At 51.7% G+C, this 24293-nt stretch overlaps 7 protein-coding genes across 7 annotated transcripts; 3 read left to right on the forward strand and 4 right to left on the reverse strand.

Annotated features, from left to right (window-relative positions):
- Positions 1–972: 972 nt before the first annotated feature.
- Positions 973–3284, forward strand: EsH8_XV_000035 (uncharacterized protein; the record flags this gene model as incomplete). The annotated part of the gene is made up of 5 exons (XM_083274076.1): positions 973–1115; positions 1187–1251; positions 1319–1701; positions 1758–2050; positions 2534–3284. The coding sequence occupies 5 exons, from the start codon at positions 973–975 to the stop codon at positions 3282–3284; spliced, it is 1635 nt and encodes a 544-aa protein (XP_083120608.1).
- Positions 3285–3614: 330 nt separating this feature from the next.
- EsH8_XV_000036 (uncharacterized protein) lies at positions 3615–5117 on the reverse strand (the record flags this gene model as incomplete). Its single annotated transcript, XM_083274077.1, has 1 exon — positions 3615–5117. The coding sequence occupies one exon, from the start codon at positions 5115–5117 to the stop codon at positions 3615–3617; it is 1503 nt and encodes a 500-aa protein (XP_083120609.1).
- Positions 5118–8760: 3643 nt separating this feature from the next.
- On the reverse strand, positions 8761–9964 carry EsH8_XV_000037 (uncharacterized protein; the record flags this gene model as incomplete). The annotated part of the gene is made up of 3 exons (XM_083274078.1): positions 8761–9351; positions 9410–9698; positions 9756–9964. The coding sequence occupies 3 exons, from the start codon at positions 9962–9964 to the stop codon at positions 8761–8763; spliced, it is 1089 nt and encodes a 362-aa protein (XP_083120610.1).
- Positions 9965–13795: 3831 nt separating this feature from the next.
- On the reverse strand, positions 13796–15334 carry EsH8_XV_000038 (uncharacterized protein; the record flags this gene model as incomplete). The annotated part of the gene is made up of 1 exon (XM_083274079.1): positions 13796–15334. The coding sequence occupies one exon, from the start codon at positions 15332–15334 to the stop codon at positions 13796–13798; it is 1539 nt and encodes a 512-aa protein (XP_083120611.1).
- A 1664-nt stretch (positions 15335–16998) lies between these two features.
- EsH8_XV_000039 (uncharacterized protein) lies at positions 16999–17653 on the forward strand (the record flags this gene model as incomplete). Its single annotated transcript, XM_083274080.1, has 2 exons — positions 16999–17091; positions 17327–17653. The coding sequence occupies 2 exons, from the start codon at positions 16999–17001 to the stop codon at positions 17651–17653; spliced, it is 420 nt and encodes a 139-aa protein (XP_083120612.1).
- Positions 17654–17899: 246 nt separating this feature from the next.
- On the reverse strand, positions 17900–21427 carry EsH8_XV_000040 (uncharacterized protein; the record flags this gene model as incomplete). Its single annotated transcript, XM_083274081.1, has 9 exons — positions 17900–17983; positions 18039–18189; positions 18275–18460; positions 18508–19614; positions 19664–19697; positions 19746–19972; positions 20024–20125; positions 20177–20799; positions 20879–21427. 9 exons carry the CDS (start codon positions 21425–21427, stop codon positions 17900–17902), a joined length of 3063 nt encoding a protein of 1020 aa, XP_083120613.1.
- Positions 21428–22987: 1560 nt separating this feature from the next.
- EsH8_XV_000041 (uncharacterized protein) lies at positions 22988–24246 on the forward strand (the record flags this gene model as incomplete). The annotated part of the gene is made up of 4 exons (XM_083274082.1): positions 22988–23308; positions 23379–23577; positions 23642–23898; positions 24229–24246. The coding sequence occupies 4 exons, from the start codon at positions 22988–22990 to the stop codon at positions 24244–24246; spliced, it is 795 nt and encodes a 264-aa protein (XP_083120614.1).
- Positions 24247–24293: the final 47 nt, after the last annotated feature.

The raw sequence follows: 24293 nt of genomic DNA on the forward strand, positions 1-24293 counted from the left end.
CGGCAGAGGGGCCGGCCGGTTGGATGCGGCAGGCAGTGCAGACGAGTTTCCTGGGCTTGATGGCTGGGAACTGTTGCCGCCCTGCCCTGGTGCCTGGGAACACCCATTACGGGCAAGAAGTAAAAACAAGGTGAACAGAAGTAGGGCCTGCATCGTGGTAAGAAAGCTACTGCGTTTGCGAAGCTGGTAGAACTTGGTTGAATCAAGTTAAAGCAATAGGACACCCGCTGTCTATCTTACAAGCAGATAGTACCTGACGGCGTATGGGACCAGTCATTAGAAAGTGCTCGACAAGAGCAAGGAGCTAATTCCTATTTCAACGCGACAATTATCATGTCAGGGGCATGTTCGGCCTGCCTCTCCTATCCTCGCCATTGCAGTGATCCCGTCACACACATACAAGGGTACGCTCTGCCGATCAAATGTTGATATTGGCTTGGTCACCCAATCACCAATCACGGCCGACCCCTTAACGTTGCTTATGCTGGCTACGTAGGTACTACTTACTACCCGTTCGGGAGGATGTAAGCAGGTGGGTGAGACAACCCCGCACCTAAGATGACCGCCCAGCAAAAAAGTAGAATGTAATTGTCTTATATGGTTACATAGTCTATAGAGGGCCAAGAGACTGTAGAAGAGTGTGGATTTACATGTGTCGAGGTTACTGTCTTGGCAGCTTATAGTTTTAGAAATCGTGTAAGATATGACGATTTATTGAAAGGGACAAGCCGGGAGCTTATCTACAATGTCACACTTAATAGTCGCCTGGCCATAGCCGTCTTAGATTGGTCTCAAACCCCCTCGTCTTGTCTGGGATCATGAGCCCGCTCTCTCCGACAGCTACTTAGATCTGTTCACCAGGCAGTCGTCAGCATGTCCAGCTCTACGCTGGCGTTAAATGCCCTCTTTCTTCGTCGAAGTGAGATTTATGAGCCAAGCGTCAAGAGCAGTATTGTCCCAGCTCCAACCAACATGCCTTCCCCCAAGCTGTACTGGGCTGTCCTGCTCGTTGCATTCACAGCCTGGACCTCAGCCGACTTCACCTTATACAAAGCCTACAACGCAGACGCCCTGGTAGCTGGGCTTGCCCTAAGCAACACCTGCCTACAAGCACTGTAAGTCGGCCAACCACATGGTCCATGAAAATCCGAGTACATATCTTTGACTGACATGCACACTTTCGCAGAAATACTACTGTCACATGCAACGAGACCTTGGTCAATCTTGCTGGGCAAGGCGCAGATATTCATTGTAAGCCTGGCCTCATCTTGACTGTCAAACAATCATCAGCGACATGCCTCTCATATACAAACTCTAGACTGGACGCCCACTGACGTCACGCAACTCTGCTCTTTTGCGTGCTCCGAGTCTCTCGAGGCCTGGGAGATTAGAGTCAACAGCGTATGCGCAGAGGAGACGACGATCCAGAACGGCGTCATCGTCAAGGCCAGGGCACTTCCCTTGACCTTCACCTACAATGCCGGGCTCGTGTGCACGCGTGATCAGGCAGCGTCCAGGTGGTGCTTCCTGGACTCGCAGACGTGGCAAGGCAGCGACTACATCCGCTGGGACCCAGACATGTGCTTTAGCGACAGTGACGACAACAGCACCGTAGCGCCCGAGTGCGCGGACCCGAGCTTTGACGTTGGCGAGGTCGACGACGACATGTCTGCCATCAAGAACCTCTACGACAAGGATCTGGTAAGAGAAATATTGAATACAAGAGCATGAAAGAAAGGTTCTGACACACAGCGCAGTACTGCAGTGATTGCTTTCTGCAGATATACCGCAAGCGCCTTCTGAACCCTTGGCTTCCCAACGCCAACTTCACGGACTACCTGATCGACCAGTTTGCCGACATCCAGAGCGAGTGCTCTACCAGTCTTCCTTACACCACCTCGGCTTCGACGCTATACGTGGGAGAGGCGACTTCCACTACTACTACCGGAGCGACGGCGACGGGCCCGTCCACGACGGTGACGCCGACCTGCCAGGGGCAGACAATACAGCCACTGGCAAATTGGCTCACCTGCAACGACCTATCTGACACGTGAGTATTTCGACTTGGAACACGTTTCAGTCAAGGCATCGTCCCCTCACTAAGATTTTTTTCCTGGAAAGATACAATATTTCTACGGGAGATGCGCGGGTTGTCACAGGGGATAACATCTGCTTTTTCGACAAGCCGCTTTGTGTGCCCCTGCCGTGCGAACTTGACATCGTCTGGGACCGTCCAACATGGTAATTCTTTTTCTTCGAATGACATGCGAGAATATTTTGGGCATTTAAAGATGTATGCGTGAGCTGACTATCATCCAGCGATCAACTCGCCGAAAGATACTCCAACTCGACCTACACCGTCACGCCCATGCAGTTCCTCAGCTGGAACCGCAACATCCAGGGGAGCTGTTCTGGCATCGCTGCAGGGCAGCGCGTATGCAAAGGGCAAGTCCAAAAAACAAAATCCTCAGCCAGACATGATTGATACCACTGCGACGTGCCAGGTATACTGACGCGGGAGGCTCTGCAACAGATCGCCGGGCGGCACGGCACCCAAACCCAACGCAACAATAACCGCCCCCGGCGCTACAGGCTCGCCGACTTATTACGAAACCGCCACGCCCGCCAACCCGACGCAGAGCGGCACCATCAGCCAGTGCGGCGACTACTACCTTATCGCGCCCGGCGATGACTGCTTCACGGTGAACCAGCGATTCAATCTAGCCGCCGGCAGGTTATGGGAGTGGAACACGTACCTTAACGAAGCGTGCACCAACCTCTGGCTCGGCTACGATGTCTGCGTCGCCCCCGTGACACCCAAGCGGCCCTCTGCCGACGGCACCTGCCCGCGCGGCGTCAAATGCGAGGGGACCGTGTTCGGCGACTGCTGCTCGCCGTTTGGCTTCTGCGGCAGCGGGCCCGAGTACTGCGGCGATGATGACGATGACGGTGGTGGTGGCGGCGGGTCCGAGACGCAGGACGGTACGTGCGGCCCGGACTACGGTGAGACGGTGTGCACGCCGCAGTTTGGCAGCTGCTGCAGCATCTACGGCTTCTGCGGGTCCGGGTCGGACTTCTGTGCACCCGGGAACTGCCACTCGGGCGAGTGCGAGCCCGACATAGGCGGCCCGTCGACGAACGGGGAGTGCGGGCCCAGCAATGCGGGGAACAAGACGTGCACGGGGACGCAGTTCGGGGCGTGCTGCTCGACACACGGTTTTTGCGGCGACGGGGACGACTATTGCAAGGGGTCCAACTGTTATAGCGGTGCCTGTGTCCCCTGAGCCGATGAAGCGGTTTGGGACGGTGCCTTTTCTGTAGTCTAGCTTGTCTCCTGCTACTCCTGCTGTTGAGGTTTGTATCTCGCTGAGCTGCTTGCCTCTTACGGCTTTCATGAAGTAACACCCATTCACAATGGGAGGGAAGTGCATGCGTTCAATTAGCGAAGCGACTGTAATGTTCCCACCCTCTGATCAGGAAACCCCTTTTATGTAATTTAGAGTACTACGGAGGATGTGAAAGCGCTAGCATCCTAATGGAGGCGGTCGAGATCTGGCTAACTACCATGAGAACAAAACAAAAGAAAGAAATTGTTCGTTGATCAACATCCACGGTTACCAGCTCGAAGGGATCGCATAATCGGCCCAATTCACAGTAGCGTCCTTAAACACCTCGATCGAGCCCTGCACCCCGTGCGGCCCGACAGACCAAACCCCTCGCTCGACCAGGCCTGCCCAGTGGTCCAGCAGCCGCTCCAGGCGCTGCGGCCGATTTGAGTTCCCTCCAAAAGGTTTGAACCCATGCTGGAACAGCTCGTCCACCGCCCTATTCTTCAACTCGTCCCCGCTGCTGAAGCGCGCGCCGTACAGGCTGAACGGCAGCGGCAGCCGAAACGCCTCCTCGGTCGCCTCGGGCTCGGACCGGACGACGCACTCGCTGTAGACACCTGGCGGCACGCGGGACGGGAATGCGATGCCGTCTGGCACTTCGCCGTGCCCGTCATCCCAGTAGTAGCGGAATGAGGACTTCCAGTCAGAAACGTCAACCTGCGGAGCGCCCTCCTCGCTGAAGAAGATGTAAACGGGTGGCACGATCCCTTCCCGGGCTGTACCGTCCCACTGGGGGACGCGCCGGGGCAGGTGGGTGAAGGGCTGGGCGGCGGCGAAAGCCGCCGCGTCGGCGGGAGGGAGGGAGAGCCCCGGTGCGATCTGGCGAATGTGCTGGGGGCGGCGCGCGAGGCCCACGAAGGCGCGCGTGAACGAGGGATCCGGGATTTTGGCTTCGTCCATGGCCGCAGGCGTAAGCAGTGGCTCGCTCGGACGGTTGTCACCGTCGACAGCGGCGCCGCTGGTCTGCCGACGACGCACCTCTATGGCGTCGCAGAGCCGATCCCACGCCTTGATGCACCCGGCTATCTGGCCGTCACCGTACGGTCGCCACTCCCAATTCCCGATCTTGACCCCGCCGTATAGGGCCGGTTCGTTGGCTGGAGAGGCGACGACCTTGCCGAGGCGGATCAGGCCTATCCAGTTGGAGAGGATGGTCTCCAGAGGATGCCAGCTCTGCGGGTGCTCATCCACTGGAAACGCACACTCGGTGTCGTCCGGGTGCACAAAGAAGCAGGCGAGGTGGCGGCCCTGGTGGTAGAGCATGCCGCCGCCTGACTTGCCGTCGCAGGCGTCCATGTGGGAGAAGTACAGGCGGACGATGGAGTCCTCGGGCTCGTCCTCATTGTCGGCCGTCTCGTTGTCGAAAAGGCCGTTGAAGTCGCCGCCCGGGCCCGGCATACCTTCAACAAAGAAGAAGAGCGGGGCGTCGGGAGTGCGTGCTGCAGCGAGGAAGGCGGCCAGGGAGGGATGCAGCCTTGAACGGACGGCCTCGGCCGCGTCGCCGTGCGTGCTGAAGTATGTGGCGCGGCCGGTCCCAGCAGCTGGGTCGAGCCGGCCATCGGCCGCTAGGCAGTAGTCAACAAGGTAATTGTGGAGGGCGGCGCATCGCGCGTGGTCCATGCCGTCCAGGTCTGTCCGCGGCGGATTGTCGGGCGTGACGAGCTGGTCGTCGATGCTGGGGAGTTGGGACGCCGGCATGGCGGCGTTGGAGTTTCTGCTTTCCTCCATGGTTAGGAAGTTGTGTTGAGACTGAAATCAAACGATTTCAACCGTGCTATCCGGGGGCGACTTCAGTGCTTATGGGGTGTGCTAGGGAGAGACATTGGGCGTAAGATAGATGCCGATCGCCAAGCGTCACCCCGCCTGGCGACCAAGACAAGGCGCAGGTTTGCATGTTATGTTATTCACGTTAACTGTACTAAAGTCAAGCGCACCAATTCCGTCGGACCAGCAGAAGATGGAGCAATGGCTAAATACAGTATCGGACGGCACAAACATATAAGACGACGGACTTGGCCGCATTAGTGAGATTCGTGCAAGTAGATAATTCGACTTCGTCGAGATATGCTGTTTGTTTCGAGGATGCAAGGAGACCAGGGAAAGTTTTGCCCGAGGCGGATGTGACTGAACACGCTCAGCCAAGTCTACCCACACCCCTGCCAACGTCAATCAATCTACAGCAGGCACCCGTCAACTAAGAAACACTGGGCAAAACACTCGGAAACATTCTCATCTTACCCGTATTTGAGAAGTTTTGCATTTATCAAGAACAATGTCCCTTTACGAGGGGACCACTCATCAAGAATAACCTTTGAGACTCTGTAAAGGCGCTTTAATTAAGGAAACGGTTTCAACTATTAATTAGTGGTCGCCGCAGGCTGCCGTAGCGTTCTGGCGGTCCGGTTACCCCGCTTTTCGTTCGTTGGACTATGTCCCAAGGGGCACAAGCAAGTGTCCGTCCTCTAGACCTGGCCAAAGGTCATCGTTGGTCAAGAAGTAATGCCATCCTATTACCTCCTCAGCATCCTCGCGTCATGGTTCTGTTACCTCTGCCACCACAGGTCACTGTATGCGTGGAGCTATTTATCGCAGAACATAACGATCCGTTATTACCGAAACTTTTGATTTGTGTCTGTCGAAACTGAATTCGTTGAAGCTGCTGCTGTGGTCTGATGTTCCCGGAACTTATAGTCGGTTTACTTCGCTGGCAATCAGCATCCGCTCCTGGCTACTGTCAACAAAACTCGTGGACTATTGGTCATTGCGGGGTTCGTTGCTTGCTAACTTGCTCGCCGGCTCATCGCGCCTCTCCCCACCAACTATTTCGTCCGGCGTTGCCAATGCGTGGCAGGTTCCGGGATTGTTCCGGATCGGGTGGGGCGACGCCGAAGTACAGCCCGCCGGGCCGCCGCCGTTTACGAATTGATGCGAGGAGGAAATCGTCACAAAACGCCAGCACTCTGATGTTTTAATCTGAATTGTCCAACTGGTTTCGGAAAGCGTTTTAATTTCCAAGGGCGGCTCTTTGAAACAGGTATTTTCGAATAAGTATTTGCGGTCCCAGGAACGACAGTGGAATGGAATTGAGAAGTTTAGTTTATGTCGTTCTGGGCCATGCTCGATGCCTCACACCACATGGTAGCACACCAACCGCGCCACATAACAACGTGAAGTGCCCACACCCCGTATTACCTAATCCGATTTGGAGGCGCTCCTTGTGACTTTTAGCCGCCCATCTTTTGCTGCCTCGTCTCACACACGCTCAACACCAATGGCTATGGGTCGATGCAACACAGGGAAGGAATCCATGTGGTAATGGCTGTGATGGCCCCGTGAGGCAGTTATTGTCGGTGGGGTTGACTTGAAGGTGGGGTGGTAGAGCCCAAGATGACGAGGAGCAAGGAAGGCTGCGTCTTAATAATATACAAAGCTGTTGCATCGTAGTCATCGCCACAGGCTAACTTCTCGACACAATTTTTTCAGGCATAGGAGGACTATTGGAAAGCAATAATGAACCATATTTCTACGACAATGGAGTCAGGCTTGGTACTAAATGTGATGCTCCTCTATTGAGTCAACCTTTGAGGATCTCCACGGTAAGTCTTTCACCTTCTTTTCTTTCCATTCCAAAAATCAACAAGCCAATAAAAAAATACGATAGAGGAAGGAGCAAGTCCCCCAAAACCCACCACACCATGCGCCAACCTTCAAACTTCACCTGATCCATCCCCAACATACAGCTTGCCCCGGACGCTTTCACCGTTCAACTGCTCAATCTCACCTTCAACTCCCTTCTGATTACACACTGTAATCGAGATATTTTATGCAGCCCTTCCTTTAATCTTTTCACCTATCGAAAGCTGAAGCGGGTCAGTACGACTTAATCTCTCTCTCTCCCTCACCTCGTCTTGTTCTGACTTTTCTTAGGATTCGGGATTTCTTCAGCTCTTACTGTAACAGCTATCTTCACCATCACGGTTTCTGTCCCGAATCAAACGAGACACCATGAACGATATCAAAATCTTCCACTTCACCCCCAAAGAAGACACCGGCCCCTATGCCCCTTCGCTAAACACCTGCTGAAATGGTCGGTCCGGCATCGATCCCATATGAGATATCTTATTATCAACGCCATCGATGAGATCGACTGAAAGCCTAGGGAATTCTCTGTTTCCAGCTTGAGACCCGAGTGTTGTTTCTTGACTTACCCTTCATACCTATGAGCAGTAATACGCAGTGCTCGTGAGTGTTCAAGTCTTTCTTTGGGAGCATCGCAGATGTAATAAAAGCGTCGCACTATGTAAGGACGACAGACTGTCGTGGTGGGGTGGCGCGACCATAAATTCACCAACGTGACAATACTGGAGATAGCGAGCGTGTTACTTACTACGATGTGAAACATCTCTCTTCATCGGTTTCCGTCGTTTTATTACAACCTACACAGCACCACGCTACGTCATTTATGCCCCGTCACCAAGCTATTATTGTCTACTGTTGGCCTTCATCAAGACACTTGCGTCTCTGTCGGCCTGTCGCATTAGTGACTTGAACGCTTTGTTGCCTCTTCAATGGCGATACGTATGCGCTGAGCATTGGCAAAGGACCTTACCAATCCACCAAGCTCAAACAAGTTCTGTTGGTGCTCGGTTATTCGGAGTTCCGATATTTTCGTCTTCAATAAACGCGGGCAGGAGCAGGCTGGACAAAATTCAAGATTCACTATGCTACAACTCAAATTTTTCAGACATCAAGGCCATTCGCAGGGCTAAAGTAGGAATCAAGATAAATTTAATTTGAGTTGGTTGGTTGAACTATATACATCCGCAAACATAATCTTCTCGATTCGGCATATCTTATGCACGTAGCTTTCACTGATTTTACTCGCCGAGATTCCTACAGAACCTAGACTAGTTAAACTTTTGATAGAGGCTGAAGTTTCGCCTAGGGTGGTTGTTGTCGCTGTCTGGATTGGTGGGGTGGCCTTGTTGCTGTGAATGAAGCGGTTAGTGGTGATGAATTGATCTGTCACAGAAACCATAGGATTCCAAATGTACGATTTCGTCACGGTTGCCGATCCTGGCGGCGATAAGGATTCCTCGAGATGATTCTTGAGTAACTGCTTTAGTTAGCCATTACGAGAGTTTTCTTTGGGTCGGGGTGCAAGGATGCCTAATGAGTGATTTGTTATTATCAACAATAGCGGCGTGAGCGCGTTGAAACTCAGGCTCTACGATACACTAGGTTTTAGGATACAAAAGCACGTTTCAGCAATTAATTTGTTTCGAATATGAAACTAAGCTCCTTAATTATCAACTTCCATCCAAGGCACGTCTTAGCAGCTCCGCCATTTGTTTATGCTAGCTTAACTCGATCAGATCTTCTCAAGGGAGATGTTGTCCACAAAGTGCTCCACGTAGTTCTGGTTCCTAGTGTACCCAATATTGACAACAAAGTCACCCTCGTATTGCGCCGGAACGGTGAACTCCCCGCTAAATCTGTACCAACCATTGCCCAGTGCGACGCCGTTCTGCAGGGGATACCAGCTCGCGCCAATGCCGAAGCCGCTTCTGGTGTTTACGTTGAGCGAAACGTTCGGGAGAGTGTTACCAGCGCCGGAAGTGGTTGTCTTGCCCGACAAGCTGACCCTGTATCGAGATCCAGCCTTGAGATGGAAGTACTGGTTATTCATCATCAGGCCGGCGAAGCCGAGGTACTGGCGGTTGATGACGCGGAACGCTTGAGTGGCCTGGCCGTTGGCGCCCGCTACGGACACAACATCGCCATCCCAGCCGGCGGGATTGTTGTCATAGTAGTTCCAGCCGTTAGGGTTGCCCTGTTCGAAGTCCAGGTTTGGAGGAGGGGTTGGAATGACAGTGACAGTCGCAACACCATCAGTAGTGGCGGTCGATACTGTCTCCCAGACTGTTGCGGTGGCGGAAGCGGTGAGAAGGGAAGTAGATATCTGTTAAGACGGCTATTAGCTATGAAAATACCCTCAGGTCCTGGTTACCATTACTTACATCTGTAACAGTGACAGTGCCAGCTGTGTAAGTGATGCTAACAGTCTGGGCAGGAACATCAATACAAGAGCAGGCGGACGTGATCCGAGCAGCCGGGTACGTCACGCCGTCGGTCAAGCACTTGGGAGGTGCCGCAGCATCAGCGCGCTTCATCTTCTGGGCACGCTCGCCATAGAACCCGGTAACTGTCGCAGTCGCCGACGGTACTGTTGCGGTGAAGACTGTGGTGGTAGAGGTGACAGTGTCTGTGTGGGTGCTGACGACCACATCAGTCCAGACAGTTGAGGTCCTAGGGAGCGTAAGTTTTAGCTTGGTATCCTTCAAAGGTCTGGAGACCAAATCTTACTCTGTGGCCGTAATAGTTGCAACGGTGGTCGTGAAAGGGGTGAGACCTGCGCAGTAATCGCTAGCCTGAGCGGAATAACGCTGGTCAATGAAGCAACGGAAAAGGTTGTCTCGGTTGCATGTTGCGCGCTCGAAGAGCCCGAAGGGTGAAGCAGCTACGTTGCCAACGATGAGAGGTAACGCCCCAATAATCGACTTATGATTAACCATCTTGATATAATAGTGTAGTGTTTCCCTATTGTATTCTTGAAGATACTGAAGGTTGAGCTAGTAGGCGAGGTAGGAGAAACAACAACAGAGGCGAGAGTGTGAATGATGTTGAGCAGAGTAGATTTTGATGATGAGCTCCTCAGGTTTTATATACTACAAATCCAATAATCGAGACTATAAGCCTTACCTCTATAGCTTCCTCTCGCCGCTTCGTACCTCATCAAAGCAGCTAGTTGAAAGCTAGTACTGGACAACTAGTTATTTTGTCTCTTAAACCTTGAGACTGGGGCTAAGGAAGCCCCGAGGCAAGCTGAACTTGTCAGACCAGGGCGCCAAGCATCACCAGCTTATCCAATTGACTGAGGTTTCGGGCGAAGGCTGAAAAAAACTAGAACTGAGTATCTAGGATTGTCAGTCGGAAGTTGCCTAGGCTCGGATCCAGCGACATCAATAGCTCTGCTTTGCCATCTGCCGATCCAATCAATTACTGCTTGCAGTTGCTGCACCCATGCCTCTCTTTCTTTGCAACCCATAGGCCTGTAAATGAACCCCCGTGGCTACCTGAAAAGCTTTGCTTCTTTGAGAGGTCCCCGTGAGCTCTTTTGGGGGGGTCGAGCAGGGGTGGAGCGTTATAGGCGCCTCCAGACCGTCGAACATCTGACAGCGTGCCCCGATTGGGAAGTATTGCAGCTGCACGTCGACAGGTCCGAACTGCGACGTCCAATAGGCATCACTGCGCTTGGCCAACTCTGGATAAGCGAGCCAGATCTGGCAAAAGATTCTCAATATGCAGCAATTTCAGCTTTGAATCACATTTTGGGCTACGGGCCTTTGGCTTGCTTGGTGCAGGGGTTCATAGTAGTTTATGGACAGCCGAATCCACATTCCAGGGTCTTTGAAAGAGCTGAAGAACAAATCCATCAGAAAGCCCAGTGCGATGCTTTCCACAAATGTGCCGTTGTGGGGACCGCGCTTCGCATGGTGCCATGTGTTGTCCTGGCACGGCCGTATTGAGGCTTAGGTCTTTCTGCTGGGGACAGTAGCAATTGCTAGTGACCTGTGCCAATACTGTCAGAATTACTAAAGTGGTTGGAATTGGCAGAAGTGAACAATGACCCACTCTTTTGCTAATTCCACAAATACTGCCGCTACTAACGAGGTGCTTCGTTACCGCCGGAAGCAGTGGAACGGCTGTCCCCTGGCCGCCCACCAAATAATCTTGCCTAATTGGACCACCTACGATGTCAAACGGGACGCCTAACGTATTGTCTTCAAGCCAACGATAGATGGCCAATGATATCGTTTATGCCTCGGAGATGGATGACGATGGCCCGTATAGGACTAGCATCTCTAGGAGATATTCCTCATTCAAGTTGTCTTCTCCACCGCCACGCTTCCAGTTAGAACCACTCTTTGTCCAAGGGCCGACACCTGAAGCTATTGCTAGAAGTAGTTGTAGCTCATACAGGCTATGATAGGAGGCACGTCAACCCTCGTGGTCTGCGTATGCTCCATTTATATATATATATTCAATCGAAGACGTTTTATTAAAGAGTGAAGCAACGGAGGTGCATAATATCATGTCAGATGCAGATACCAGATCACGAAATTTACGGTTACATTTGGGCGTTTTTGGGGGACCCAGGGTTACGGTAGCCGGAATCTTAACGATCGCAGTGTCTCATCATAGTGGATTTTCCGTTCCAATGATTCCTCTTTCGCTTTCATCGAGCTTCAACACAATCTTGCATTCACCAGACCAAATGTGGGACATTTTGTGAGCTTTGAACCTTTAAATGAATCCAAACCCGTAGTTGTCAAGCAACATATGTTCCAGACCTTTGAATTTCTGCCGCGGAGCCCGGAGATTACGTCTCCAGGCTGCCAACAGCTATATCTACACTTCCGCTGCTGCCGCTGCCAACCTTCTACTTTCCCTTCTACATACCGATTTACAGCTTCTAAATATACTATAGATATTCGGCGAGCTCCAGCCTATACAGGCAGTCCTGTTGTATACAACAGATACCCTGTAATTCCAATAGTTATACTGATTTTTTATTTATGCTTCAAGTTTTATTAAAGATTATATACTTATAATTAGGTTTACCAGTACACCTTCAGTATTATGATGTCCTCTCTTAGTCTTACTATTGTTCTTTTGTTTCCCTTCGTTACTTCAGCTTTTATATGTGGTCATAAGATCTATCGAGTAATAGGACGTAGAGAGGGCGTAACATGCCTAAAGTGCTTGCTAGGCGCGCCTAGTGCCCGTGCTCGGAATGCGTCGGAACGCACTTTTATAGCGGCCTGATTGGTTGCGATTCTAGCCAGCGCCCTGTAGACCGAGTTTGGATGAATAGCGAGCCACGAGCCAACGAGGCCAATAATAGACAGGGCCTGGTTGGACGGCATACCGGTACCGATAATAAAGACGCAGCTGGTCTGTCGGACGGGGCCAAAGGTGCCGAGGAGTCCAGTCCAGAAGCCTTGCAATTAGCGAAGTTCGGGGTCGAAAGAATGCATCAACTCAACATCCCAGCGGATCGTTAGTCTCCATGACTACGGCGATGAGATGGAGCTCGCCTATGCCAAGCGGGGAGAAGGCCGAGGCCACCGAAGTCATGCGCGCGGCCTGCCAGGTGGGAATGTCAGCCAGGTCCGACATGGCCTGTGGCTCGCGGTACGAGAAAAGAGCGGCCCGCGGTTGTCGGCAGCGTCCTGGAGGGTGGCTAGCACCAAAGCTCTACACGACGGACTGTCCTCCTTTAACATACGCGCCTTTTCGTCGCCAAGCTGCTCTTTAACGACCTGCTTTGTGGCATTCTCTAGCACCTTGGGGCCGTACTGGTCGCTCTATGGTGCCAAAGTTCCAATTCTTCGATAGTATGCCCATGTCGAAGATCTTGTGGAAGAACTGCCGAAATTCTGTACCCAGGCGGCTGAGCGATATGGCGATGAACCTAAACAGCCCGAGGGCGTCTTCAGGACCGAGTCACTCAAGGTCCGTGAAGGCGACCGTCCGCTGCTGCCATACTCTGCTTGCCGAGCCAATTGAGGCCTTGATCACTCCACATGAAATCTCTATGAGCCCCGATGCCATGAACGGCAATAGTTCTGTTGGAATAGATAGATTTAATGACCAAATATCTTCGTCATAACACCGCCGCTCTAAGGGGGGCCTTACTCCAAGTTGGGTTCGTGACCTTCATAGAGAGGGGCTCCGAATCCGGACGGCTTTAGATGAGCATTTTCAGTGGCAATCACTTTAAATACCGCGGTAGCATAAGTCGACGATGGGCAGTCGTGTCCTCTGTACCCTGCTCGGTACCTACCAGTTCCGATCTTCTTGACATGGTGAAAAGCCTACAGATGAAGCTATCGCACTGACCTCTCCCGGCATCATTTTTCATAGTCTCGCAGCATTGGGAAGTTCGTAGTCCCCGAGCGAGATCAGGCTGTGAAGAGGCTGGATATTGGGGTCGCGACCATTGACACGCTTATCTTGTCACGCGTGGAAAGCCTCGTCGGATATGAATTCTCTCAACGTGCGACCCCGCAGTGCTTGGCATTCTGAAGCTGGTAGTCGGCGGCCAAGGGTAACAATGGCGCGATTGGCCATCTCTTGCCCACGGCATACACCACTAAAGGCTAATATAACAACCTAAATAAAAAGGGCGAACTATAAAATAACGAAATCTATAATATAATAGAGCGGATGTTCTACTACTTACTAAAAGGAGAAAATCCACTATCTCTAATATTACTGTTAAACAACCAAAAAACTCTTGCTATACGCTTATAGCTCTTTTTTTAAACGCTATGTTAGATTTAGAACCACATATTAAGTACATCTTGAAGCTTAGCGATATCAGGCTGTAAAGACTCCTCCGCTACCCAAGCAACAAAGCCATCACATCGAATGAGAAGAGCAGAAATACCTAGTCTGCTCTGAACATTTCCGTCAAGGTAGTCAATCAGTCCCTTATACTCATCCAACTGAATTGCCGCTTTTAGGGCTTCGTCCTTCTTGAAGTCAAGCAGCAACCCCCGACCCTTTGTTAACTTCGGGTTAAGTCTCGATCCGTCTTCAAAAGTGAAGTCAGGCGCACTACGGCCGACCAGGGGATGTTCGTTATCGCCCAGCAAGTATCGTTGCGAAAGACCCCATACTCTGTCGATGAAGTGATTGACTCCATCATCCGTCATAATCAGATCGTTCGCAAGCGCCCGCAAAGCCCGGCCAGTCGGAGTCGGCTGCATCGTCGCAGCTTGTGCGCGGGCCCAATCGAGAACCGAAGTGGCGATCGGATGACGTTCTTTCTCGTAAGTAGCAAGCAACTTGAATGACGACAGGCCACCTTCGCGCTTTTCCCGTCGGATCGTAGCAGCCAGCTTCCAACCCAAGTTCATCGCGTCACCCAGACCAGTATTCATACCCTGGGCGCCAAAGGGTGGGTGGATATGCGCAGCGTCTCCTGCGAGCAGGACGCGACCTTTGTGTAAGTTCGTTGTTTGTTTACAGCGGTCTGTCCAACCCGAAGCGAGATGGAGCTTGGTGATATGTACGTCTGTCCTCCCAACGACACGTTCCAGTACGTCTTGCATACGTTCTTGGGTGAGCTCCTGTGTCTGGCCAGCGCCCCCATCAAAGTCCATCAGAGAAAACATCCCCCACGGTGAGAATATATAAAACCCGTTCTCGGACGGATTGAAGCCCATTTCTAGCTTCTCTGGGTGGTCGATGTCACATCGAAGGCTGTAACCAGTAAGGGTCGCTTCCGTTCCATCAAACTCAAACCCCGCGGCTTTGCGAACTCGGCTTCGACCCCCGTCGCAGCCGACCAGCCATCTGGCGTTGAAGTGTTTGCCGCTTCCTCCTGCCTCGACTGTAACACCATTCTCGTCTTCCTGGACGATGTGGTCAAATCCATGCCCACGGAGGATCTTGACGCCCAAGCTTTCGGCGCGCTCAGTCAAAACGGTCTCGATCTGTTCGATGGTCGTTCTTGCAGGCATAAGAGATGGCCCGGTGAGACGATACTTGTGGCGGGTCAAGTCGAGTTTGTGTATGTTGAGCATGATGCCGGCGAAGTGACCGCCGAACATGAAACCGCCTTCAGCTTTCGGTGGGGAGTGAGGCCGTTCGGAAGGGTCAAAGAACTTGTCGAGAAGGCCGCGCCGGTTCAAAATCTCAATTGAAGACGCGTGCAAGCCACGAAAGCCGAATGGCTGTATTTTCCCAGGGGATTCGGGAGCGGCATCGCGTTCGAGGACCAGGACAGACATGCCCGCCAGACCGAGCTCGCAGGCGAGGAGTAGGCCAACAGGACCGGCTCCGACAATGATTACGTCGTGGAGCTTGTTCATGTTATTGAACTTGAATTTTGATTTGAAATAGGGCTAAAGGTGAGGAATCCCGGTAATCTCTTACTTCTTTCCCAAAACCACAATTTAACATTTATAAAAGTTGAGTATTCAAAATTCGGATGTTGTTGACGGTTGTCGGGACCGAAGTTTAGCTATGCTGGCCGACTCGGGTCGACTCCCTTCAGCCAGGCCTGAGAAGTAACGGAAACCAATCAAACGCATCTAAAGAAACCAAGCCTTTCCTGTTGAGGAGTTTAAAGTGTGGGGACTTCGAAATATCCTGACTCTAGCAGCCGCAGCAACTTTCCTAACGGGAAGCTTTTTCAACAGGCAGCTTGCCTGCCGTTCCCTAGTGGGTATTTGGTCGTGGAATTATGGGTGAATCTCCGCGACCTGATTGGTCTGGTATCTCCGGTGTCAGACCGGGACTTCCCGGCATCCCGGATATCCCGGCTTAGTAGCGTATCCTTTTGCGCATGGCTAGTAAACCCGATTGATATACGAAGGCCCGCCGCCCCAAAATCACACCCCTGATAGCCCCATTTTCTTCGGAAAGTCTCCCTCCCAGCGTCTGCCATGACATCTATCCCAACCTGGAAGCCGAGAGCGTCGTAGTAATACGGCTTGCAGGTGTTGCGGCCCCTCTGCCCTAGCTGCCAAGTATTTTGTCGCAACGCAGCGCGAGATCCCGTTGCATTATTCTGCCCCGGCAGACCGCCCGCCCGGGCGGCCGGCCGGCCTACGCGAAGTCGGCGGTCGCCTCACGCGAAACCGACGTACATAAGCCAGCTTTACGCAGCCCACCTAGTTTAGATAAATTAAGCTACTTTCAACCCTAAATTACTTCTGCTAAGGAAATCCTGCTTCGTAATAGTAGACACCTAGATTAGGTAAAGGTAAAGGTATAAGTAGAAGTATAATACAACTTATATATAAAAATAAAAATAAAAGTAAAGTAAAAAAACTAAAGAAGCTCCCCCCCTTCTTCCTCCTCTTCTTCCTTCTTTCTTACATTTTATATTAAAAGGTAACCTATATCTACCGTCTCTATAAACGGTATATTATAATATATATATAACTAAGCCCTATAGGGCTTTTATTTTTATCTTATATCTAAGTTTTAACTAAGGTTGCCAACAGCTGATCAGCCCTACCTAATGGTCACTTACACTAGATTTGCAGCCAGCCTAGTGGTTGACTGCATTTAGAAGGTAACAGCCTGGCGGTCTATACAACCGTGTTGGCAATGGCTGATCAGCCCTACCGAGTGGTCACTTACACTATACAGCCGGTCACCTGGGTGGTCAAGTCAGCACGGAGGGAGGGCCCCAGCGCCAATCAGCGCGCCGTTGGCCGCGGACCGCCCCACCCGGGCGCGCCCCGCACCGCGCATTAGGGTAAGAGTCGTCGTCGTAGATGAGAGCAGGCAGGCAGAGGCCGGTAGCGGCGGCGGCGGCAGCAGCAGCAACGGTAGGCGCCGACATGGTAGCGGGAAGCAGCAGCAGCAAGGAGGCCAAGGCAAAGGCAACGGCAAAGGCAAAGAAAACGGCAACGACAGGGACGAGACAGAGGCGTTAAGCGTAGTAGAAGAGCGCAGCCGGCAGGCCGTCTGATCATGGTTGCGGCACGGGGTCGGGGGCAAAGCGGTGGTGTACAGCGCGACGATGGACGAGGTAGAGCGGATGGCCAAGGCGTTGGGTTGCCCGGCGTTTTACAGCACGGTCGACACGACAGAGGGCAAGGCGTCACGGTTGGAGGTATGGAGGAAGGGCGAAGGGCAGGCAGGCGGGTTGATAGCGGCGACAAACGCGTTGGGGTTGGGGATCGACGTGGCAGACGTGTGGTTGGTTTTCCACGTAGGCATGCCGTTGCGGTTGCGGGATTTCGTGCAGGAGAGCGTGCAGGCAGGACGGGACGGTCGGCGCAGCGTGTCAGTGGTGGTGTGCAGCCGAGCGGCGTTCATGAGGATGAGGAATGACGACGACGCGGGAGGACGAGCAACAGCCGCGGCAGCGGCAGAAGACGGGAAGAAGGGGGCAGGGTCAGGGGCAGCAACAGGAAGGGGTGGAGAGCCAACGGGAGGAATGGACGAGGAGGTTCGTCAGCCGGGACGAGTGCCGACGGGTGGTGTCAGACGAGGCGATGGACAGGCGGACGGACCGGTTCCCGTGCGAGGAGGGCGAGGAGGCGTGCGACATGTGCCAGAAGAGGGCGTGGGAAAGGATCCGGGACAGCGAGGAGGAGGAGGAGGCGGAGGAGGAGGAAGCGGCGGCAGCCAACAGGGCGTTATTCCAGCAGACACGCAGAGCAGCGCGCTAGCCGGGGCCCGCCCGGCGCATTAGGGTAAAGGTATATAGTAATATCAGGTATATTATAGTATTTTGTATCTCTCTATCGCTACTGTTTTATTTTACTACTACCCCCCGGTTCTACGTCTAGCTATAGGTCCTAATAAATCGCCTAACTACTATAAGGTGTAAGTAGCTTACAAAGTACTTTGTACCTAGAACGTACTTTATCTACCTAACGAGTACTTTAGGTATATTATACCCTCTATACGCCTTATTATTCGATAGTATCTATGAAGATACTTTCGTTAAAAGGTATAGCTGCAATTAATCTCTTAGAGATTTGCTGGGACTGCATTTGCTAGTTACACTTAGCAGTAGAATTTATAACATACAATCATAATTAGATAACAAACCTGCTCTACTGAATTTCTCACGATATATCGCGTTACTGTAACTGTTCTATTCTGGCCTAGTCGTAAGGCTCGTGATGTTGCCTGATCCTCTATATTCGGGTTCCACTGAGGCTCGATGATGAAGACACGGTTCGCGCAGGTAAGATTGAGACTTTTCCGACAATGTTATCAGTAAGCATAACCACGAAAACGCTCATGCAGCAAAAAAGCGCATTAGTTCGTTAAAATGCACTTACCCAAGCGCGGCCACACATGTGGTTGTGAGCAGCACTCTATTGTCTAGGCTATTAGCGAACTCTAACATCGCCTCTTGTCGCTGTTTTTGAGAATCGCTGCCGTCGATGCGTAAATATGCAATTCCCACCTGCTTCAAGTGCGTTTCCACTAAGTTAAGTGTCCTGGTCCAGCAGGAGAAGACGATACTGTATCGAGTTAGTGATGTGCATTGAATTAGAGGCCGTGAACTTGCCTTTTTGTTTCTGTAAGATCAACCCGAAGATCGTTGATTAACGCTCGTATCTTCGTAGAGTATCCTGTTGTTCTGAAGTAGCTGTCGTCTTTGTCCTGCGGAGTGTGATGTGAAGGTCCATCCTCCATTTCGACGTCTTCGGCATCACTCGGTCCATCTACGCCGACCAACGGGAGTGCTTGCCGCTGCGTCTCCACAGATTTCATCCAATCCTGACACAAAGGACAATGCTGCCTTATAGATTTGGTAGAAGTTTTGGACTCTTTTGTGTCTTCTAAACATTCAGAGCAGATTACGTGTGCGCACTGCTCCTCAAAATCATTTCTCAGCTTGCTCGACCCAAGAATAGGCATGGGTTGGCGACATCCGCCACATGTTATGTCTACGTTCCGACCGAGTGCATTTGCAGCTGTCTCTCGCTCATCATGAAGGTATGCCTTTCGTTGCCAAGAGAAGTTCTTCTGATACGTCCCGTGATTGCACAGCAGTCGCATCTGTAGGTTGGTCTGGGACATCGCGGACTTTGAAGACTCACCCACCTTCACCTTGAGAGCCCGAATGAAGATTTTGAGAGTTGCGTCGTACTGTTCGCGCTCCTCGGGGCTGAAAGTCAGCTCTTTCATAACCTCTCTGGTCCCTGGGAGATTTAACAACTCCTTCGTTCGGCGCAAGCAGACAGATTGCATAAGGAGATTCAATCGCTCTATGACCATCTGTGTGTTCTCCTCGCTTTGCTCGAACGGCAACTCGAAGTATCGCCGGAACACGGCGGGCTCGTCAAACGGCTTGGCGCGGACGAAGGCGAAGAGGGCGGCAATATCCGAGAGCTTGTTCTGGATGGGTGTTCCGGTGAGGCACCAACGGGAATTTGCGTACAGAGCTCGGCAGGCGTGGTAGAATGTCGACGCGGTGCGGCGGATAATGTGCGCTTCGTCGAGGACGACGCGGTACCAGCTAATCTTATGAAGTAGAGAAGATTTCTTTTTAAACTCTGTTGAGAGGGTATTATAGGTTGTGACGACGATTTGGGAGTTTTTGATCTTGTCAATGTCTTTCTCGCGGCCGGGACCATGGTACTTGATTGTTCTCAGGTTGCCTTGGACGTGTCTGTTGCTCGTTAGTCTTGCCCTACAATGTTTTCAGTGCGTTGACTTACTTGTCTATCTCGTTGGTCCAGTTGTGAATAAGGACTTCAAATGTCAGCATATGTGAATCCTGCCGTGCATACGGTCACCTACGGGCAGATGGTACTACTACTAACGTCGAGCCAGAATAGCTAATATCCGTAAGCTTGTCGTCGTTACTATTCTCCTGCTCTGCCCACTCTCGGCCACTTTGAAGAGTCTTGACGATGAGAGAAAGAATAGACAGGGACTTGCCCATGCCCGCCTCATCGGCCAAAATACCTCCTCCTCGCTCTTCTGGCGTAGTACGTCGCTTGAGGTTAGTGATCTTGTGGCGGTACCTGCATCTGTTAGTTCAGTGCATACACTGCGCGAGATTAATGTAAAAATACCAATTATTACCGTCAAACATGACTGGCTTCCAAAGACGGTAACGTTCATGAAAACAGCCAGATTCTCTCTCCAGCATAAACCCAAGCGCCTCTTGCTGGTGTCTGATGTAGGTTAGTGAGTATAAGTCGATGAACTTTGTAGGGTAGGCTCACATCAAAAGCTTGTTTTTGAGCCCCTCGCCTGCATCCACCTTGTCGAGGTCCCTGTTCTTGTCCAAAGATTGGTAAACCTCCATCATTATCTTTCTCAAATTCTCATCTCTCGGCTGCCTCTTCGCCGACCCGCCACCGCCGACCTGCCTTGCTACTTCGAAGTCCAACTCTTCAACCCAATCATGCTGCAGCATATGCGGGTTTTTGTAGTCCAAGCCCCTTCTAGAATAATCCGGCTTCTGTAACCAGAGTCTCCCCTCTGACAACTTTTCACCAACATCCTGGGCGGTTCTCCTGGGTCCATAGACATTGATGTCGACCTTGACCATTGCTTCAGCGGGCTTCTTGGCGCGGGCGATGGTTTCCCGGAGGGCGACAATCGGTGCGATGGGTTCAAAATCTACGACGCCGAAGAGTGGTGAAAGTATCTTGCCGGGGCCTGAGTGCAGGTAGCCAAACTCCGTGTTGTCTTTGAAGGTTAGGAGTACGTGATCTTGTTGTTCTGAGAGAACAAAGCATTGGTACTGTATCAATCCTGAGGTCATTACTGCTTGGTGAGCAGCGTCAAGCTTCGAATCGATAACGGCCATGTCGCCTATTAACTTCACGTCGACATTATAAAGCTGTTATTGTGAGTGACCTTCTTATCCCCAGGGTGAAGAGAAGATGAGGAGAGTTGGAAGTATAAAATGTTCGGCCTACCATCCCATAGCAAACCTTATCAAAGTCTTCATCCCCAGCCGGTAAACACGTATCTGAATCGATTACGATATGGTCAGGGTCGTAGGAAGAGGTGTGAGTGGCAGGCATAGAGTCTGCTGATGACCCTGAACCTGACAAGGATGGCTGGGATGCGCACGATCCACCAGGGGAAGCCATCGCCATTCGTTGTTGGCCACCTGTTTCGAGCTCGAAATCCAGGTTATACGGTGCGTCTTCGGTACCAAGATTCAGATTCAGGTTTCGAAGTGGGTCAGTGGTATCGGAATGCTGGTTTTCGTCATCGAAAAGGATAATGTTGAAAACATCGGCCAGAGACGAGCTCTCGGCGAGAACGGGGGTTTTGTTTGTGTAATCCATGTTCATTCCCATGCCCTGGAACTGGGTCTGGCGAGGGCATTTTCCCGAGTTGTCGTCGGCGCTCTGGTGCGAGGACCCTGAAATGGAGCCATGAGGGGATATAAACGACGGGTCGGGGTTTTGGCGATGACCATCGTCATCTACATCGTTCAGAAGACGCTTAAGTGACATATCAGTTAACGGGCTCGACGTGGATGTTAATGTGAATGCCTGTCCCGTTTGTTGGTGGGTGGTGGTATTCATAATTTCGTAAAAGTCCTCGCAACCAATACTGAAGAGATCATAACCAGCTGATTGGAGGAATTTAATTCAGTCAATCAGGCTTGCGGCCTGAATAAGAGGCCGGGCGAACCACTTTTTAGCACATGATGGTTAATGACGTGAGGCATCGAAGGCGGCTGTTTGCTGTGCATATGTCTGGCGCGTCCTTAACGGGATTGGGATGGCCCAGCGGGCATTGGCGGGCTTCTGGCTTGTGCGAACCACGAACCAACGGTACGCATGGTGGTCCGCAGGGGTCCGTACTGGTGTAAGGCACGGGGGCCCAAGAGGGGCGGGGTCTTGGGGCTGGTGTTTTTTCCACTTTCTCAGCCAACGTGTGTGCTGTGCCGCGTCTGCTTCGGGTTGTTTATGTCCGTGCGTCCACTGTTTGCACTGCCTCCCCGAGCAACCGCAGCGGGGCCACAGCTACATCTGTACCCCTGTCCGCCTGCTCCGGGACCTCCTAGGGCCTACGCCACAGCACCTTAGGAGGGCTCTTCTACTGCGTGTGCTACTGTAGTACCAGCGATGGCCTCTCGGTGTCCCCGATCGGGGAATCAAGAGCCTCAACGACGAGGGGTCAGTTCCTACTTGCCGATGCTTATTTCTCTTGGAATGTTCGGAGAGGGCTCCGATGATATTGAGAAGATGGCGTATGGCATTGACCTCGTTATGCTCTCATCTTTCTATTTCCGAGGATTCATTAGGCAGTTGTCCTATCTAATTAAGTTCCGCCCAGAGACAAGATGAAGAGACATAGAGTCAAACACAGTGACAGCCACAGAGACAACACCTCGACTCGGTTGTCACTGAGAAAACCAAGACACATAACTATCTGACAGTCTCAGAAAGGTACATTGCAGAAATGGGTGGGATATCACCCCCAATCCCCAAATGCCCCATATAAGGCTTCATGGCGTCTGGCGGGGGAGGGGTGCGTATGCGCGTTCCCAAGTGCCATGCTGCTGCTTATGACTTTTGGACATGGGTGGCAGTGCTCTTCGGCTGCCTAGCCCCTCATGCCACCCTGTCGATTGCTGTGTCTTTTCTCTATCCCTGTCTCTTAGGCGGGCCAGCGACATCATCAGAACCAATGGGCCACCTCGTGTCCTCGACGCTGAGGTGACTGGGGTTGCACAGACGGGGTAACATTTTTTGGGATACTGCCTGACTGGCTGCCTCTGTCTCTCTTTTCGAGAGACGCATCAGCCTCAATTATGTCGACTGCTCGGCAAGTCACGTGGTGTGGGATTGCGAGTTTCTCAGGACCCTTTATTTCCAGCCCAGTTTCGTGTAGTTTCCTTCTTTCATTGCTTTCCTTCTTGGATTCTGCAATGTCTCCCAGCTAGCTCTTTGTTGTGTTGGCTGGTGAACTCAACCGAGAACATTGAACCCACAGCGGCGGCATTGGGTGCAATCCACGGGCTCCGAGTCAGCAGATAACCCCAGAATCCCACTGGCGAAACAGCCATGTCCAACAGCCTCGGGTCCGGCAGCTTCCGCTACGGAGCGGAAGCCTGCTTTTTCGCAAAGTCGGCCGAAAACTTCAAGGCAACTCTCAGTACCAAAGATGCCGAGGAATTTGAAAATAGTAGACGAGATCTCGTTCTCCGAGATCTCATTGGCCTGCAGAACCAGCTACTGGAGAAGAGGAGCCTGATGAACATGAAGAGGGTGCAGAGGTTTCTCGATGGGATGAATGACCTGCAAACTGTACTAGAGAAGCTGGCGTTCCCAGCCGTGGACAGTGTCATGGCATGTATCTGGGGCCCTATGAGGTTCTTCTTCAAGGTTTGTCCGATCCGTCGTGCCCCTTTGCGACTGTCAATTAGTCGCACAGGCACTGATACATTGTACCTAGGTAGTCAACGTCCAATACTGGGCCTTTGACCGGATCCTCGATGTCTATCACCGCCTTGGTCTCAGTACTCTGCCCTTCAGGGATTACGTGAATGTTTTTCTGGCATCGCAAAACAGCATCAAGTGCCTGTTGCACACATACGAAGACGTTCTTAAATTCCATGCAGCAGCTTACAGCCTCTTCTCTCTCCGAAGCGAATGTACGTTGCCCGCTAAAACCCCTCCCTGGTGCTGCATTGCAAATTTAACCTGTTCTGTCAACAGTACGGACAAAGCTTCACAGAGCAACGTGGAAAGACCTAGAACCAACCTTCTATCACATATCCTCAACCCTCAGGCTCCACAAAACGTGCATAGAAGACCACGGGTCTTTCCTGCGGCGCATGGGTTCAGGCCTCGACGACCCATCGGGAAATGATGCGAACCGTGACCTCTACAACGAGTTTCGAGCTTACGAGCTGGCCTACGATGAATCACAGAAGCGTTTCATAGAGGAAGAAAGAGAGCAAGGTTTTCTACTAGTCGGTCTTGTTTATCTAGTTATCCTAGTTACGTTCAAACTTTCTAAGAAAATATCGTTAAAGAGTATCATGAATAACTTTTCTATATTTTCTTGACATAGGATATCGAGATGTAAGTAGATAGCGAAATAGAGAAGGAAAAGCATACTAGACTAGAAATTAATCTCTAGAATTCGAAGCATACTAGACTAGCCCGTATCCTCTGTTACTACCTAACTAATTATTTTACGCCTCTGATGCATCTCTTTTGACGTGAAGGGGGCATCCAACCACAACTTCTTACGAGGCCGTCACTAGGTCTATCATGTCCGTCCTTAACGAGATGACCAGGCACTGCAAGGCCTGTAAAGACGTCTTCTTGACTATCGCACAGTCAGTCATTAATTCTATCCCAA

The sequence above is a fragment of the Colletotrichum jinshuiense genome, chromosome 15 (genome assembly GCF_051148585.1).
Source record: "Colletotrichum jinshuiense chromosome 15, complete sequence".
Taxonomy (NCBI): Eukaryota; Fungi; Ascomycota; class Sordariomycetes; order Glomerellales; family Glomerellaceae; genus Colletotrichum; species Colletotrichum jinshuiense.